Here is a 16,198-nt window from a genome sequence, read left to right on the forward strand (position 1 = left end):
TCACCATCACACTGTAGAGATAAACTCTACAGTTGTTCCCAAGTGAAGAATAAAACAAGGATGTCTGCTAACACCAATGTCATTTAGTACTGTCCTGGATGTTCTCTTCAGACAGTATGTCAGAAAAAAATCATTATAGTTATTACAAGGGAATAAAATTACCACTTAGACATGACATGACTGTATATCTAGGCAACCAAAGAAGCATCTTTCAGGAGACCCTAATAAAAATACACAAATCCATACTTTGTTATGTATCAGTAACAACCTGCTACATTGAAGACATGTCCCATTCACAAAGTTACAATAAAAATATTTAATCATGAACTTAAGTAGAAATATGTCCTGTGAGCAAAAACAACTTACTTTAAAGCTATGCTCTTTAAAGCACTGTTATTAACGCCTTACCTACACTGCATCTTTTCGCCACTTCTGAAAGTCGTGTCCTCATTCATTGTTCAGGTAATTGTCAGCCCTGACTCCCCTTCGGAAACATCAGAGGAGTTTTAAACCCTCCCATGTCTAGATCTCCTCCAAACCTACTGAAACTAAATCTACAGAATTAAACATTCTTTACCATTTCCTTACATTATTCTTAATCTGCTTTAAAAACAGTTAATTTGATTAAATGTGAAGGTTGCAGTGTATGTTGCTTAATAACTTAAGTAGGTACACGTGTTCACATTAGACTGTTCTATGCATCTACATTTTACCAGCACAGACGAACCTCCTATGAAGACCACTGTGCCAGGAGTCTGTAGTCTCAAGTCCTAGAAACCACTCACCCATGTTAAGCCTCCATTACCCATCAAAGGAGAGCAGGTCTGTATGTTTGTGCACTCGCTGGTGATTCCCCACCTCCCTTTCCCCGCCAGCTCTCTCATGGTTATTGAAACACCCAAAGCAGTCTTAGGCCCTGTATCTAATCAAGAAATACGATTTGCAATTGCACAGCTTCCCATATCTATCTAAGGTCCAGGTGGCTTCAGGTGAATTCAACCAAACATGTAAGAGGAAGTAATACCAATTCTGTACACACTCTTCTAAAATACAGTAAGGAAAGAAATGCTTATCTGTTGTTAAACTGATACCAATATCAGACAAAGGCATCACCAGAGAACTACAAACCAAATCACTTAGGGGCATAGGTACAGAAATCTCAAGAGTGGGAGCAGTTCGAGCCCAAGCAGAGATGAAAACAGTAATACATCCTGACCAGGTGCATACCCCAGTAATGCAGGGTGGGTTCAACAGTCGTAAATTTATCTACAGACTACAGGGGGAGATCCGAATGATCACTGCAGTAGCCTCAGGGGGGGAAAGCACTTGGCAAAAATCCAACATCTGTTCCCGATAAAATCTCTCAGTAAACTAGGAGTAAAAAGGTCTGTTCAGCCTAAAAGGGCATCTATGAAAAATCCTGTGGTTTCTGTGATACTTCATAGGAAGCAATGGGTAATTCCTTTTAATGTTTGGAGCAGGCAGTGGTGTCCTCTCTTCGCACACAGCTCCTCACCAGGGTGCTAATGCACGAAAAGAAATAAAAGGCATACAAGTTGGAAAGGAAGAAGTAAAACTGTTTGGGTAGAGAGTATGATTCTCTCCATAGAAATTCCCAGAGGCTCCACTAGAACAAAATGGTAATTTACCAAGATCGTACATTATAATGCCTACATACCAAACCTACTTGTATTTTTATATATTAGCAGTGATCACTTAACAAATTGAGATTTTTAAATGTGCCATTTATAATGCACTAAAAGCACATGAAATACTTAAGGATCGATCTCATAAAACATGTACAGGGTTTTTGTGCTATCAGCACTGAGGCCGTGAAGGAGGGGGTCACAAGGGCCTGAGTGTGAGGACACATTGGGCCCACGGACTAGAAGACTTTCTGTTGCCAGGGAAGTGCAGCAGGGGTGATTCTTGGAGAAACAGTGCCCAGAACAACAGGACTGTTGGACACAAAGCCTCAACCAATCTCTCCCCACGTACAAAAATTAACTCAAATTGGTCATAGGGACACCTGGGTGGCTCAGTGGTTGAGTGTCTGCCTTTGGCTCAGGGTGTGATCCTGGGGTCCTGGGATCGAGTGCCGCATCGGGCTCCCTGCATGGAGCCTGCTTCTCCCTCTGCCTATATCTCTGCCTCTTTCTCTCTCTCTCTCTCTCTCTCTCTCTCTCTCTCTGCATCTCTCATGAATAAATAAAATCTTTTTTAAAAGAATGGTCATAAACATGAAAAACCTAAAAGTGTAACATTTCTAGAAGAAAAGTATCTTTGTAGGCTTGAGTCAGAGAGTGATTTCATGGGACACACATGGCACAGTTTGTAAAAGAAGTTGATCAATTGGACTTGACGGGAAGAATCCCATTCTTGAGAAGACGTGGACGCACCACATATCTGTGGGATATGTGAAATAGGTGTCTGATAAACGCGTGGAAACCAAAATACATGAAGATGTTTCAAAACCCAGTAACGAGAGAACCACCACCCAATTTAAACATTGGCAAATGATCCGAACTGACCCCCTCAGTACCTGAAGAGGTACTGTTTATGGCCTTGTACGTCTTCCAGGTGACTGGCCTTTTGTGTGGTGAGGACTGGCTGCATGGTGGGCTGGTAACTCACAGGGGGAGGAAGACGCGACGTAGACCGCAGCCCCCCTGGTGCTGGCACTCAGGAGGGAGCCACCCGTGAGCAGGTGTCAGGACTATCCTGTGGACGCCTTCACTCGTGTCTCCACTTTGAAGCCACTCTAGAGAAGAGACTAGTCCTCTCCTCTTGGAGTGTTCATGCTGGCTCCAGAGCACACTACAGTGAGTGCAGTGCACTCGAGGGCCTCAGGCACCAGGGTTCTAGAACCGCTGCAGGTTCGGGTGTGGGAGGTGATCAGCAGACCCCTAGGCATGGGGGGTGGTGTGGTCTGAGTGAGTGCCACGGTGGAGAATACAGGCAGGTGTAAAGGGGAGAGTGGGAGGGAGCCAGGACAGTAGCACGTCAGGCCAGCTGTGGAGCCTTCCAGAGCGGTGGAGGCAGGAGATACAGCTGGGGGTGGCAGAGAGCCTCCAGGGGACACCACCTCCATGAGTCTGTGTCCCAGTAGTGAGGGATCCTGACAGCTCTGAGTTCATGCTGTCATCACTCAAATCGCTCATGCTTTATAGCCATGCTGGTCAGTACACAGGAGGCACAGCTAACGTGCTTTAGCAAAGTATATAGGTTTTAATTGCTTCAGTGTCTAGAAAGAAAATAGTCAAACTGTCAATGCCTTTGAGATTTTTTTTTTAGATGTACTTGGTTTTGTTTTTTAATTTTTATTTATTTATGATAGAGAGAGAGAGAGAGAGAGGCAGAGACACAGGCAGAGGGAGAAGCAGGCTCCATGCACCGGGAGCCCGACGTGGGATTTGATCCCAGGTCTCCAGGATCGCGCCCTGGGCCAAAGGCAGGTGCCAAACCGCTGCGCCACCCAGGGATCCCTGCCTTTGAAATTTTTAATTTCTACATTTAATATCCCTAGATAGAAGTTATTTCTAGGAGCCTTTTTGAATACTCCTGCTTTACATCAGATAATGTGTATGAATTCTGATCCAGTTCCTTTCATGGTCACTGTGCTCGGAGTCGAGGTGGTAAAGCTCAAAACCAGAATGAGACCCTGTTCACGCTTTACCACGAGCTCATAGCCGCGTGTCTGACTCGGGGGACAGGTACTGAGTGTGTTGGTAGGAAGCCTACCACAAAGTGCTGCGTGTCCACATCCATCCCTTTTGGTTTGTTCTAGAAATGTTCGATTTTGTATTATCCAAAAGAATTCTCCCCACCACTAAGCAACTTGCATCAGAACAGTGATTATAGCATCTATCTTGTGAAAAATTTTATACTCTTTTCTGGTTGGCATTATGTAGGAAGTTAATCCTCAAAATGATGATGATTAAAAGCAGTTGGCATGGCACACTGCCAGGTGTAAGCATCTAGACTGGTCCTGTTAGCAGCTGCTGCCTGAGCAGGCCGTAAAGGCACACACAAAGTAATTAATAAAGAGGTGTAGTCCTCAAGTACAGGCTGCTGAGCTGCCTGGTGGGGCAAGATGGTGATGGGGCAGGTGTCAGCAGGACATAGTTTATGGTCAAAGTGTAAAAGTCCCCTTTTACTGTGAATGTTCAAAACCACCTGGGGAGTCCTGGGTCATTTGCAGTTTATAGTGAAGTTTTATAGAAAATGTGTGTCCAGTGCGTATTTCCTTCTCCACCTGAAGTGACTTGCTGAATTCTTCGCTTGCGCCCTCTGGATGTGCTACTTGGGTTGACGGCCATGTGTCTCTCTGTAGGTGCTATGATTCAGAGCATACTGCTGGTGCTCTAAATCACAGCACTGGATTATCCATAGCGTGGTTTTAGGATCTTGGCAAACCAGCGGCTTAGTAACACGCTGGAAAGCCACAGAACTCGAGTTCTAATTCAAGCTGCACGGTGACTCAGTGTTTAACACCCAGCCCCCCTACAGGGTGTTGGACTCCCATCTGACCCAGCTTCTCAGCTCAGGAGCAAGGTGGCCCACACATGTTCCTGTTCTGCAAATAAACCACACAGAACAGGGCCGCGGAGGGTAAGAGCAGTAGGAAAAAAGCTGCTGCGAGTGCTGCTGGTCAGGGGCTTGCCCAGAAGGCCACCGTGGATGCCAGCTGGGGGTGTCCATCCTGTCCTGCCTGGGAACCTGGGGCCATGGGAACACTTCTGCCCCCCCCCGCCCCCGGGTCCTCACGGCTGTGGGAAGGCCTGCCTGCTTACAGTGCTGTAGCATGTAACATCCTCGCCTCAGTTCAGACACTCAGATTCTTCCTAGGACCAGAGATGGTGCCTTCCTGGAGGGCTTTACTTAATTTTAGAAAGCACTGAAATACCCCAAATACAGCCAAAAGGTTGTTTTTTTTTCTTGTGTTCTTTCCCCAAGGCAGTGTTAGGTGACATTTGGGCATCAACATGCGGCCTTTCCCTCCTCTGCCTTGGCCGGGCTGGACCGGGGCTAGGGAGGCTCAGCTGGGGGCATCCACTGGCACGTGGCCGACACACATTCTGCACCTGGTAGGTACAGAGCTCGTGTGAGACATGCACTGTGGTTTGGGGTCTGCAGGACGTTTTTCCAGTTTGCTGTTCACTAGCAGGACCGTGCACAGCTGTTGTTATCACAAAAGGACTAGTGGGACCCGAGGAAGAGGTGCATAGGCCAGGGTCCCTGAGGACCAGGTCCTGCCCTGGGGGTAGTATGGACAGCACTCGCTTCTCCCAGCAGTGATGTGACAGCACACGTCAGATGCTGCCAACTCAGCAAGCCCACCTGAGCCTTGGCGTTCAGGGTTTTTATTGGGGGCCACTGTGTAGACAAGGTTGACCCCCACATGGCCAACCTTCGTTTCCAGCCCCTGCAGAGGCCAAGGTGACGCCAAGAGACCGGTAAAGCACAGTGCAGACCACGTGCAGCCAGCCACGCATTCCCAGGGCACATTCCCGTGGGTGGAGGTCACTCCCAGAAGCATAGGCCCAGCAGGCCAGCCCAAATACTGCACAGATCCAGGGCTTTGCACTCTTAATCTTATTTTGCCTTCGCTCTCAAAATTCAGTCTTGCAGCCTGCTGGTCAGTGGTGCTGGGTGTTAGAACCGGGAACTACCTAGGAAGCCCCACTGATGCTTGGTCTGCCTGAGGGGCATCTCTGATGACACCGTGAGTCAGGACGAGGGAAGAGCCTAACGTGGACATGTGCTGAGCATCCCCAGGGGCCCTACCGCCACAGCCGTACGACGAGGCATCGAGGTGGGGGCTGACCTGAGCGCTCCCACCTCGAAGCCACAGCTGGCCAGCCTCATCGTGGCCTGTCCTCGCATGACTGCAGTGGATGCTGAAACTCCACACTGACCTTCTCACCCGACAGACCCCACGAGGCCCCTGAGTGACGTGATTCCTCAGCCCCTAGGTCAGGTGCTGGGAGGGTCGACGGGGAAGAAAACTGCAAGCAGGACGCGGCACTGGGCTAGGGAGAGACCTGGCATCAGAGGAACGGGGTGGGGGAGCGGGGCAGGAAGAGTGCTGCCTTCCGCATGTGTGGCAGCCCTCTGGGACCTGGGGCCAGCCGACCTCGTGCCAACTGATGAGTCTTTTGTCGTAAGATGGCTTTTAAAGACAGACTGATTTTTTTTTTTCCAGAAAACACTCATGAAAAATACTGTTCATAAATTAACTTTAAAAATTATTCTTCAGGTGTGCCTGGGTGGCTCAGTGGGTGGAGTGTCTGCCTTCAGCTCAGGTCATAAGCTCAGGGTCCTGGGATCGAGTCCCACATCCAGCTCCCTCGTCAGCGGGTAGTTTGCTTGTCTCTCTGCCTCTCTTCCTACTCCCACACACTCTTTCTTAAATAAGCAAAAGTCTTTTAAAAAATTATTTTTCTGTTCATGATTCTCCCACTGTAATTCTTGGTAGTAAATAACCATGAGGAAGAATGCTTCCATGTTTCAGAGCTACCTGTGTGCCAGGGAAGTTTGATCCTTCAGATCCAGAGCAGTTTGCAGCTGTACTTTCCACGCTGGGAGGCAGCGAGCCAGCTGATGCATTGGGGTGGGGCTGCCAGAGAGCTGGTGTTGGGGTGACCCCTGCATTTCCCTCAGCCGGCAGTTCATCTGTATTTCGAAAGAGACAGGAAAATCAGGGATGGGGGGCTGCGGGTGAGGTGGAAGGCCCTGGAAGGTGCCGTAGCTGGACGCGGGCTCTGCACTCTTGTGCGCCGTCAGGACCTCGGAGCCCGCCTCTGGGACAGAAGGGTGACCAGTCATGGTTGTCATGCGGTGAGGCCCAGGGCCCCTCACGCTGCCTGTTCTCAAGTCCCAATATTGTTATTCTGTGGGGAGTTCTTGTACAGCCACAAAAGCAGAAAGGCTCTGGCCCGTGTAGGTTGTGGGTGAGCTTCCCCTGCAGGGCACGTGGCCTCACTGTTGCTGGTCTCCCCTAGGTGGCCCTGGTGCAGTGGACTGAGAGTGTCGGCCTCACCCTGGTCAGCAGGGACCTCGCCTCCATGCAGCTGAGGACTCCCAGCGGCCAGATCCTGACCTACAGCATCCTACAGATGTTCCCCTTCACCTCGGAGAGCAAGCGGATGGGGGTCATCGTCCGGGTAGACTTCCACTCGGGGGGTGCTGTGCATGCCACACTGGGCACTCTGGATGTTTCACTGTTCATCCAAACAATTTAAGCTTATTGCAGGGTGGTTTTTTGAAATAAAATCTAAACTAAATTTACGCTGAGCAGCTAGAGAGGCTCTGGTCGTAGTGATTTAAGAGGCTCTAACGTTTCCTAAGACAATAGAGGCAGAGCAAGTAGGTGTTGGCCATTAACTTTTGAAGTCAGCTAAAGTCGTTTGTTTTGTGCACAACAGCAATAGCAAGCCAGGGAGCTTTGCTGCAGAGTCAAGTTACTGACATGCACCTCTGTCAAACTTTTTTTAGCAAATACCAAAAACAAATACCTTGGAAGTTGGCTCACCAAGGAAAGCTTATTCAGCCAAGAATGAAAATTTGACTGAATTAACCTCAAATTTGTGGTCTGAGGCATATACCCATTAACAGATCCTGTTTGCCATCTCTGCACAGCACCAAGAGCTGCGTTTCTCTTCTGGGTTGGGTCTGCCTGACCGAGCAGGGAGCGCAGTGCCCAGCATAGGGAACTGCCTGGCTCACTACAGAGGAACATTCCCGAGAATCACTTTCCTTAGAGCACCTCTGCTCAGGCAGCTGCTCTTGGCAGGAGCACTGTGGCCTCAGTGTCCCTGTGTTTCCTTCTGTCCCAGGACGAGTCCACCACAGAGATCATGTTCTACATGAAAGGGGCCGACGTGGCCATGTCCTCCATCGTGCAGTACAACGACTGGCTGGAAGAGGAGGTAAGGCGTGTCTCCCACCAGCCCAGTGCTTCCCACCACCCATCGGAAGGGGAGGCCGGTGGGGGACATGCGGGGAGATGGAGGGAGACCCTGGGAGATGTGGGGAGACAGGGGAAGATGCAGGGAGAGCAGGAAGATGAGGGGAGACCCTGGGAGATGTGGGGAGAAGGGAGGAGACCCTGGCAGTTGAGGGAAGACAGGGAGATGTGGAGAGATGCAGGGAGACAGGGGAGTGGGGGACGGAGGACTCGAGGAGATGGGGGGATGCCCTTTCCCCGGCTCTGTGCTATGCCCTCCCTGGAGGAAATTGGGTGCCATGTCCTAAACCAGACACTGATGGGTTTGCAGAGATCGGAGTGGTTTTCTACCATGTTATTTTAAGTGATTCCGGTTCCTCTCAGTTTCATGAAGTAGAGAGGACAGCAGTGCTATTTAATTATAAAGAACTTACTCTCCATAGAAACAACTACTGTTTTTAGTTTCAGGATGACTGCATATGGATCTGTCAGTAAGTCTTTGTTAATAGTATTTTGTTTATATTAGTGAAGAAATAACATTATTAATCATTCACTGAAGATTCTGATATAGTATTGCTTATATATAGCCAGAGTTGCATTTTAATATATTTAGTTTATAAATAAGTTATTTGCAAAATTTTAATTAGGATTTTAATGCCATTGTAATTTGTATGTAGGATTCACTTTAGAAATAGAAAATAAGATACAAATATGATCAATCCTACATTTCATCAAAGTCTCCCTAAAGAAATGGGATTTATATTTAGCCTCATGAGGTTATAGTATTGTCTGTGTTTCTGTGTTAATAAAAAAGTTGGGTATCAGAGTAAAACACCTCTCTCCCGTGTGCGTGTTACTGTCAGTGTCCACAGGTCACCCCGCCATGGCCCAGGCACGGTGGGCCAGTGTAGGGGCCACATCCCCACGTCCACGGCGGTATTGGCAATACGAATCAATAGCTCCTTCAGGCACTTGGATTTAATCAGGCACATGAATAAATTAAATTCCCTGAAGACCTAGTAAAATGCCATAAAAATTACTTTTGGTCATAATGATGTACAATTAATTATAAAATATTTGTTTAATTTATTTAGGTTTATGAGGTCAAATCAATAATTGTCTTGCAACAGACAGATAATGTCAGATTGTTTTTCACAAAGATAACTTTATTAAAAATCCTTTGTGCATTTATTTTCCCAACGTTACATTTTCTTCCTTTAGATAAATCTTCTGATCCTCCCCCCAATGTCTTTGTTGTAATATTTATAGTCCGAAAGCCTGTACTTTATTTAAAACAAAAACAAAAGCAAAAAAGCCAGGCAGGCTCCAGGAGCCCCAGTGTGCAATGAGCTCTTGTGACTCCAGCAGTCGCACCCACGTCGCCTTTTTGGCTCTAGCCTGTGTTCTCCACATGCCAAACAAAACAAAAACAGCCACCAATACTCTACTCATCACGTCACAGAAAGCACATTTTGTAAGGCTGCACCATCCGCATGGTGCAGTGTGCCAGGAGGGAAGTGCCTGGGTGCATGGCCTCCTGCCATCTGCGTGCCGGTGGGTGCCAGGGTCAGGATGGGGCCCAGGAAGTGTGTGAGAGGCGCGGGGACTGGCGCCTGCCATCCCCAGGGCAAGCCGGCTTCGGGGCCCTGGGCTGTCTGCATTCCATGAGCATCAGACCTGGTCACACAGATGGTTGGGAGGATTTCGGGAGCTGAGCCACGTGTTGTGTGTTCGCAGACTCAAATGTCCTGCGGGCACGTGAGGTGCACGAGCCTAGTCAGACAAGCCCTCGCGGGGGGTGCAGTTCTGTGGAAGCACCACCTCTGGCCTGAGGGGACGGTGGACAGAGAGGCCTGCCGGGCCGGCGGCGCATGTGTGCTCAGCCATGTCTGGGTCAGTGTGTGCGCGTGCCTGGGGGCGCGGCACTTGCATGTGGGCCTCTGGTTCTGAGTGCGTGGCAGGCGGACTCCCACGGCACAGCTTGCTCAGGCCCGCGGCACCAGTGTCTGTCAGGACGTCCCAGCAGGGTATGGGGCTTCCTGGGGGCCTCGCACCACCAACCCAGCCTGCTGGGACTCCACATCCTTCCAGTTAACATGGCAGCAACTGATGCATTGGTCTGCAGTATCTGCATCAGGTGGGGGCTGAGGCATCGGGTGCCTGTTTAGGTGCACGTGGGCCATACTGGTTTCGATGGCTGTTGTGTACCTCTGACATAAAGCCCTGTACCCCTTGGCATTGGCTGAAGGTGCTCCAGAAGACCCTCCTCCTGTGTCTGGGTGTCCAGGCCACAGAGCCTTTGCAGACCCCTGCCCACAACACCCACCACAGGGCCATGATGTTTGGCTTTCTACATCGTCAGCCAAAACCAGGCCACCTGTGCTATGGTTGGGAGCTTTACAGACATGGTCAAGATGGGAAATAGTTCCTCAAAGTTTGAAATTTAAAAGAGTCAACCAGAAAGAGATGAAGGGGCAGCAGGTCTCTCAGGAGCCGCACGGGCCCTGGATAGGCTGTGGCCGGTGGTAGTGTTCTTGATATGTAGACACTATGGCTTCGGAGAATGGTGTAGCTTAGTGCTCACATGGTTTTGTAAATTTTATTTTTCATGAAAACACATTATTCTGGAACAGTGCTGTTGATGTCACAGCTGGGCTGTACGTCTGGCTGCACCTGGTCGGGGGCCTTCCCGTCCGTGTGTCTGTTCTCACTGATGAGGGAGCCCAGGAGCCAGAGTCTCCCTTGGGGCCCCCTCAGCGTCTTCTCCCCAGGACTGTTTCTGTCCTTGTTCCCTGCTCCTCACCCGGGGGGTCTCTGGTCCATGGGCACCAGGGACACGGCCTCATGTGGCTCACCTTGGAGTCTGGAGGCCGGTGACCAGCCCAGGATACCTTGCCCTCTGCAAGCACTTTGCCCTGTGGCCCCTCCTGCTTCTCCAGGAGGGGGCTGAGATTTGAGGAGAGACAGTGCACCCACCTGCCATGCCCTGCAGCTGCTCACCATGAGCACACCTGAGGGACAGTCTGCTGTCCTGTGGAGCTGGGGGTGCCAGCTTCTGAGAGCCTGTGCCTGCTGTTGCGGCCCCACCTCCATCTCTGCCCAGCTGCGGGAGGTCGCTGTGCCCCCTAATGAGTGTAGATGGGTGGGAGCTTCGGGGCCATCCCATGAGCAGCATGGCTGCAGCCAGCCATGGAGGAGTGCATGCATGCCACACAGGCTGGCACCCCCACAGGCGGCCCGGAGTCAGGCTGTTTCTGTCCCCCTTCATCAACTAAAACTGCCTAGTTTTTCCTCTGAAAGGTGAAAACTACTCTCTTGTCATTTTGCTACAAGCTCTGACAGGTGGAGTAGAGTCTCCCCACAGCCCCCGAGAACGCTTGCCTTGTCTGTCTCACCATGTAGCATGGGCTCTTTCCCTGCGGGTAAGATCCACGCCCAGCACAAGGGCCAGGACCTGGGTGGTCCCTCCTCCCATGGCCCTGCCACTTGAGACTCCTCTCCCTTCTCTCCCCTCTCTCCTTTTCTTCCTCCTCTTCCTCCTTCTCCCCCCACAGCCCTGCCACTTTAGGCCTCCCTTCTTCCAGGCCTTGCTCCTCCCACCCTGGCACTGAGCATCCACACTCCCTGTGCTGTGTGCATTCTCATGCAGACGTTCCTCACAACACCCTTTTTGAAGAGTCTGTTTTAATATGGGGAAGAAGTGTGCCTGTTTTGTGATACTCCCTGTGACAGCAGCTCTCTGCCCTGGGAGATCGGGGTAGCAGAGCTGTTCTTGCAGCATGGCTGTAACCCGAGGGCACTTCTGTGAGATGCTCCGTGTGCCGTGCCCGTGCCCCCCGGGTCAGCAGGCAGAAGGCACACAAGAAACTGGGTGGCATGTGGTGCACAGGTGCCAGGATGACCTTAGAAGTACAGGGCTCACTAGCAGGGGGCCTACCCTTCCTGTGGGGCCGCAGGGCGGATGCCATGGGTGCCCATCACCATTGCGGTCAGCACCTGGGGCCTCACATGACCTGCATCTCCTTTTCCAGTGTGGAAACATGGCCCGGGAAGGTCTGCGCACTCTCGTGGTGGCCAAGAGGGCGTTGACAGAAGAACAGTACCAGGACTTCGAGGTGAGCCACTTTCCCCCCCTCCCCCACTGGTCCCTATGGATGGTGCTCACTGCTGGCATGGACACGCATGGGCCCAAGGACAGGCCGGCTGCCGCACAGCACTGGGGTGTCCACTTGGGTCTGCTGGGCAGATGGGCTTGCGTGACTTGATAGATTTCCATGCACCCCCAAGTCTGCAGCAACCACCCACAGCACCCGTCTCTCCTCAGAGCCGCTACAGTCAGGCCAAGCTGAGCATCCACGACAGAGCGCTCAAGGTGGCAGCGGTGGTAGAGAGCCTGGAACGGGAAATGGAGCTGCTGTGCCTCACGGGGGTAGAGGACCAGCTGCAGGCGGACGTGAGGCCCACCCTGGAGATGCTACGCAATGCTGGCATCAAGGTACACACGCAGGCCTCCAGCGCCAGAGCTACTCACCCGTGGAACCGCTGGCAATGAAGCTGGCGGGGGGGGGGGGGGGGGGGGGGGGGCGGGGAGTGGAGACGGGGAGGATGCAGGCAACCTTCCTCCTCCCTCCTCCCTGGCCGAGCCCCGCCCTGAGCCAGCACCCCAGTCTCCTCCTGAGACCCACCCAGATGTGAGAGTCTGCCTATCACCATCAGGGTCTACCCCGCCCCCCCTCCCTGCCCCTGCCCGATCCCAGCTCACCAGGGTCTCAGGCTTACCCTCTGCCCAGCTTCATCCCCTAAGACTTTCATGGCCCTGGGTCTCCATGAGGCATGAGCTCAGGACAGTCTTAGGCTCAGGAGACCTGGGGTCTTGCTCAGGGGATGTGCCACACTCACGCTTCCAGAGCTTTCTGCTCACACCCAGATGTCTAAACGAAGGTCACTCAGCACTGCTTTGTCCTTTTCCCTTCTGCTGGTGGCTCCCAGCAAGCCCCAGGATTGAGGCTGGGTATCTGCACACTCACCTGTCCTGCTTTTTCTTCCTGGTCTGTCCTCTTCGTGGTATTAAGTTGTAGCTTTCAGGGAACTGCTTTCTGACCTTATGTGCCCTTGAAACCCAATGTTCAGTTACAGAATGAGAGAAAAGACTGTTCTAAGACTGCCCTGAGGACTGGGGCCTCACATTCAAGAATGAAAACAATACAATTGGAATTTCACAGAGAAGCTAGGAGATAGTGAGGCTAGAGAGGCAGAAAGGAAGGTCAGTGTTAGAGGAAAAGCTGTGCGCGGCTTCCAGCTGGAACACACACAGTGGGCTCTAGGGAGACTCCATGTGCACACAGCAGGTGCACCCTTGCCTCCGGGGGCCTGGCCAGGGAGGAGACACTGTCTCTCTAGGCAGCACTCCCATCAGGAGGTGCGTCTGGCTTCAGACTCACGAGAGAAACTAAACCTGAGTGTGCTGTGCTGCCAGCACCTGGGTGAGGAAGAGTTGTGGCTGCTGTGGCCTCACCAGTGGGGTGGCTCTTGCTGTCTTGCGGGAATTGTTAGCAACTGTGTCTTCACGATGTACTCTCATCTTCGGTCTGGGCTCAATAAGGCAAATATAGATGTGTGAGATAAGTAAAAAGCACAAGTCCTACACTGAGAAGCAGCAAAAACTCAGTATTGCTGTGAGTCGTTGGCTGTGTCCAGAAATGCATATTTGTATGTGACACACAAAGCACCTGAGAAAGTCAGGTGTCGGTGAGAAATTTCTAAGTTTTTTGCTTTACGTGAAATACGTATGTAAACCATCCTGTCGACACATTAAATGTCGTAGTTTTGTTGTCTTTGTCATCTAGGGGTGCTTACGTATGTAACACATGCTTGTGTAAATTTTTAAAGTAAAAAAAATAAAAATAAATAAAAGTAGTATTTGACATATTTTATTTGGTACAAACAGCTTTTGGTTTAACTTTTTCCCCTTTACCATTTTGAACCTCAGTTTCCAATTTAAAAATTAGCGAATTAGCATAAGGATGTCCAGGGCGCTCCTGGCTCTACAGGCCTGAGACCACGTGGCACCTTCCGGGCCCGCTCATCCAGTGTGCAGCCATGTGAGCATTGCCCCTGGATATATACAGGCGTCCTGTTAGTTTCAGTCCTGAGGTTCCTAAACCTCACATCTCAGCTGATATGTCTAACATCACGTTGCTCCTACTTGTTTTAACTAAGTCTACAGAGACCTTTTTTGTTGTGGTAAAATGTAGATAACATGCCATTTATCATCTGACCTGTTTCTGAGTGTACTTAGAACTCACGGTCACTAAGTACACTCACAGGGTTGTGCAGCTGTCCTCACTAAGCACTGACCCCTCCACTCCCAGCCCTGGTCGCCTAGTCCACCACTGGCCTCTGTCTCTGTGTGTGCAAGTCCTCCAGGGACCTCCTAGCTCTGCCGTCCCACAGCCTTTGCCCTTGTGCAGCTGGCTTACCTCACGGAGTACAGTGTCCCGTAGTCCTGGCCCAGCAGGTGCCAGGCTATCCCTCCTCTTTAAGGCTGAATGCTGTTCCACAGCGTGTTTGCCACATTCTACTATCCATCCTTCAGTGGACACTGGGCTGCTCCTGTGGTTTGGCTGCCATGAACATGAATGTGCAAGTGTCTGCTCAAGAATAGACGCTTTTAAGAGTTCACCATCTTCACTTGTCTCCTAGATATGGATGCTAACGGGCGATAAACTCGAGACCGCCACTTGCATCGCCAAAAGCTCACATTTGGTGTCTAGAACACAAGACATTCACATTTTCAGACCAGTGAGTATATGTCTAAAAGCACTTTGATTTTGAAATGCTTTGTTTCACAATCAAAACTTGTGGTTTTGTGAGAATGTATGTGCAATGATTTAGTAATTACAAAGAAGAGAAATACTGTAATTTTCTGACTGAATTTATACAAACATTGCAGGTAGGTTTCTATTAGCTGCCCACATCAAATGGGATGAAAAAGCTGCATTTTGACAGAGTGAAACAAAGTCTAAATTCAAAAGTATTTTTCTGTTGTACTATTGGATTTATTAATCAATTTTCTATTTTAAAATGGACATCCTGCCATCATTTCCTGTTCCATTTACTAAGTGTATGTTGATATAAACCACATTTTTGTATTAGTTATACCTGATAGTAGGAATGTGTTTTTAATCTACTACCATTTTGAAATGAAATGTTCCTTAATTAGATCAAAGGAAATTAATAAAAAATGGGCTAAAGTTTGTGTTTTTACTGTATCACTTATGACTAATGTCTGTAATTCAAACAAAAATGCGATTTCCTGAGTTGATTAATGGTGGTTAGCAGACAAGATCCATCTGTGTCTGCTCTTCAGAGCACTTGCACCTACAGAAAGTGATTTGAATATAATTTACATGTAAATGTCATTTATTTCCAAGCATTGGAATGGCAAATTAGACCCTGCAGAGGACTATTTGCAATTAAATTATTAATGATTCTGATAATACTTCAGATCAATTTTTGTTGACTTTTCAATGTTACAGCCACCCAAATTGAAATTTCCTCAGTAAAGCCTACCTATTTAAAGAGGAGTCTGAGATTAATTTGGACCATGTGAAACTTAAACTTCAGTCTTCAACATAGCCCTTCTTTTATTCCCTGTAAGATCTCTGCAGAAAGAATGTCAAAAACCAGTCTGTGGCTTTCTAAAATGCTTTCATTCTAAGATTGATATTTCAAGATTATGACTTGGTTTTACTTTTAGATTGTTTGATTATTCGGATGTTGTGTTTGCTTGAACTAGTAGAGAAAGTTGAAACCCATGGCATTTATTAGCAGGGGCATGTTTGCAGGAAGCCTGGCTTTGCAACCCCTGCCACTCCAGCCATGCAACCTCCCTGGGCTCTGGCTGCGGCTCCCTGAAGTATAATTCTGAAGTCTCAGTGTCACCCCCCTCCAGCACATGGGCCCCCTATGAGCTACCAGAACCGCATCACATGTCTCTGGGGAATATCTGGCTCACAGGCAGCACACAGGCAGTGTTAGCGATTGGTACCGCACCCCCTTCCCCTGCTGAGCCCCTCTCCTCCCCTGTGGCTCCCTGTACCTGGGGGACCCCGCAGCACTTCCCGGTAAGTGGCAGCTTTGAGTTGTTGCAGGCTGGAAAATAATTTGTGTTAAGTAAGTAGGTATTTATTCCCAGAGGAGAGATTCAGAAGAGCAGGTTATTAGAGGACCGAGGCCTGTGGGCGGCCC

At 49.8% G+C, this 16,198-nt stretch overlaps 1 protein-coding gene across 4 annotated transcripts in view; it reads left to right on the forward strand.

Annotated features, from left to right (window-relative positions):
• Positions 1-16,198, forward strand: part of ATP9B (ATPase phospholipid transporting 9B (putative)) — a 240,280-nt gene that overhangs the window by 202,705 nt on the left and 21,377 nt on the right. For all 4 annotated transcript variants that reach the window (XM_025997772.2, XM_025997773.2, XM_025997774.2 and 1 more), the window contains 5 exons: positions 7,005-7,166; positions 7,839-7,931; positions 11,980-12,063; positions 12,273-12,443; positions 14,651-14,749. In XM_025997772.2, coding sequence (XP_025853557.1) covers positions 7,005-7,166; positions 7,839-7,931; positions 11,980-12,063; positions 12,273-12,443; positions 14,651-14,749 — 609 coding nt within the window. The remainder of the gene's footprint in view (positions 1-7,004; positions 7,167-7,838; positions 7,932-11,979; positions 12,064-12,272; positions 12,444-14,650; positions 14,750-16,198) is intronic.

Source organism: Vulpes vulpes, chromosome 5 (assembly GCF_048418805.1).
Source record: "Vulpes vulpes isolate BD-2025 chromosome 5, VulVul3, whole genome shotgun sequence".
NCBI classification, from domain to species: domain Eukaryota; kingdom Metazoa; phylum Chordata; class Mammalia; order Carnivora; family Canidae; genus Vulpes; species Vulpes vulpes.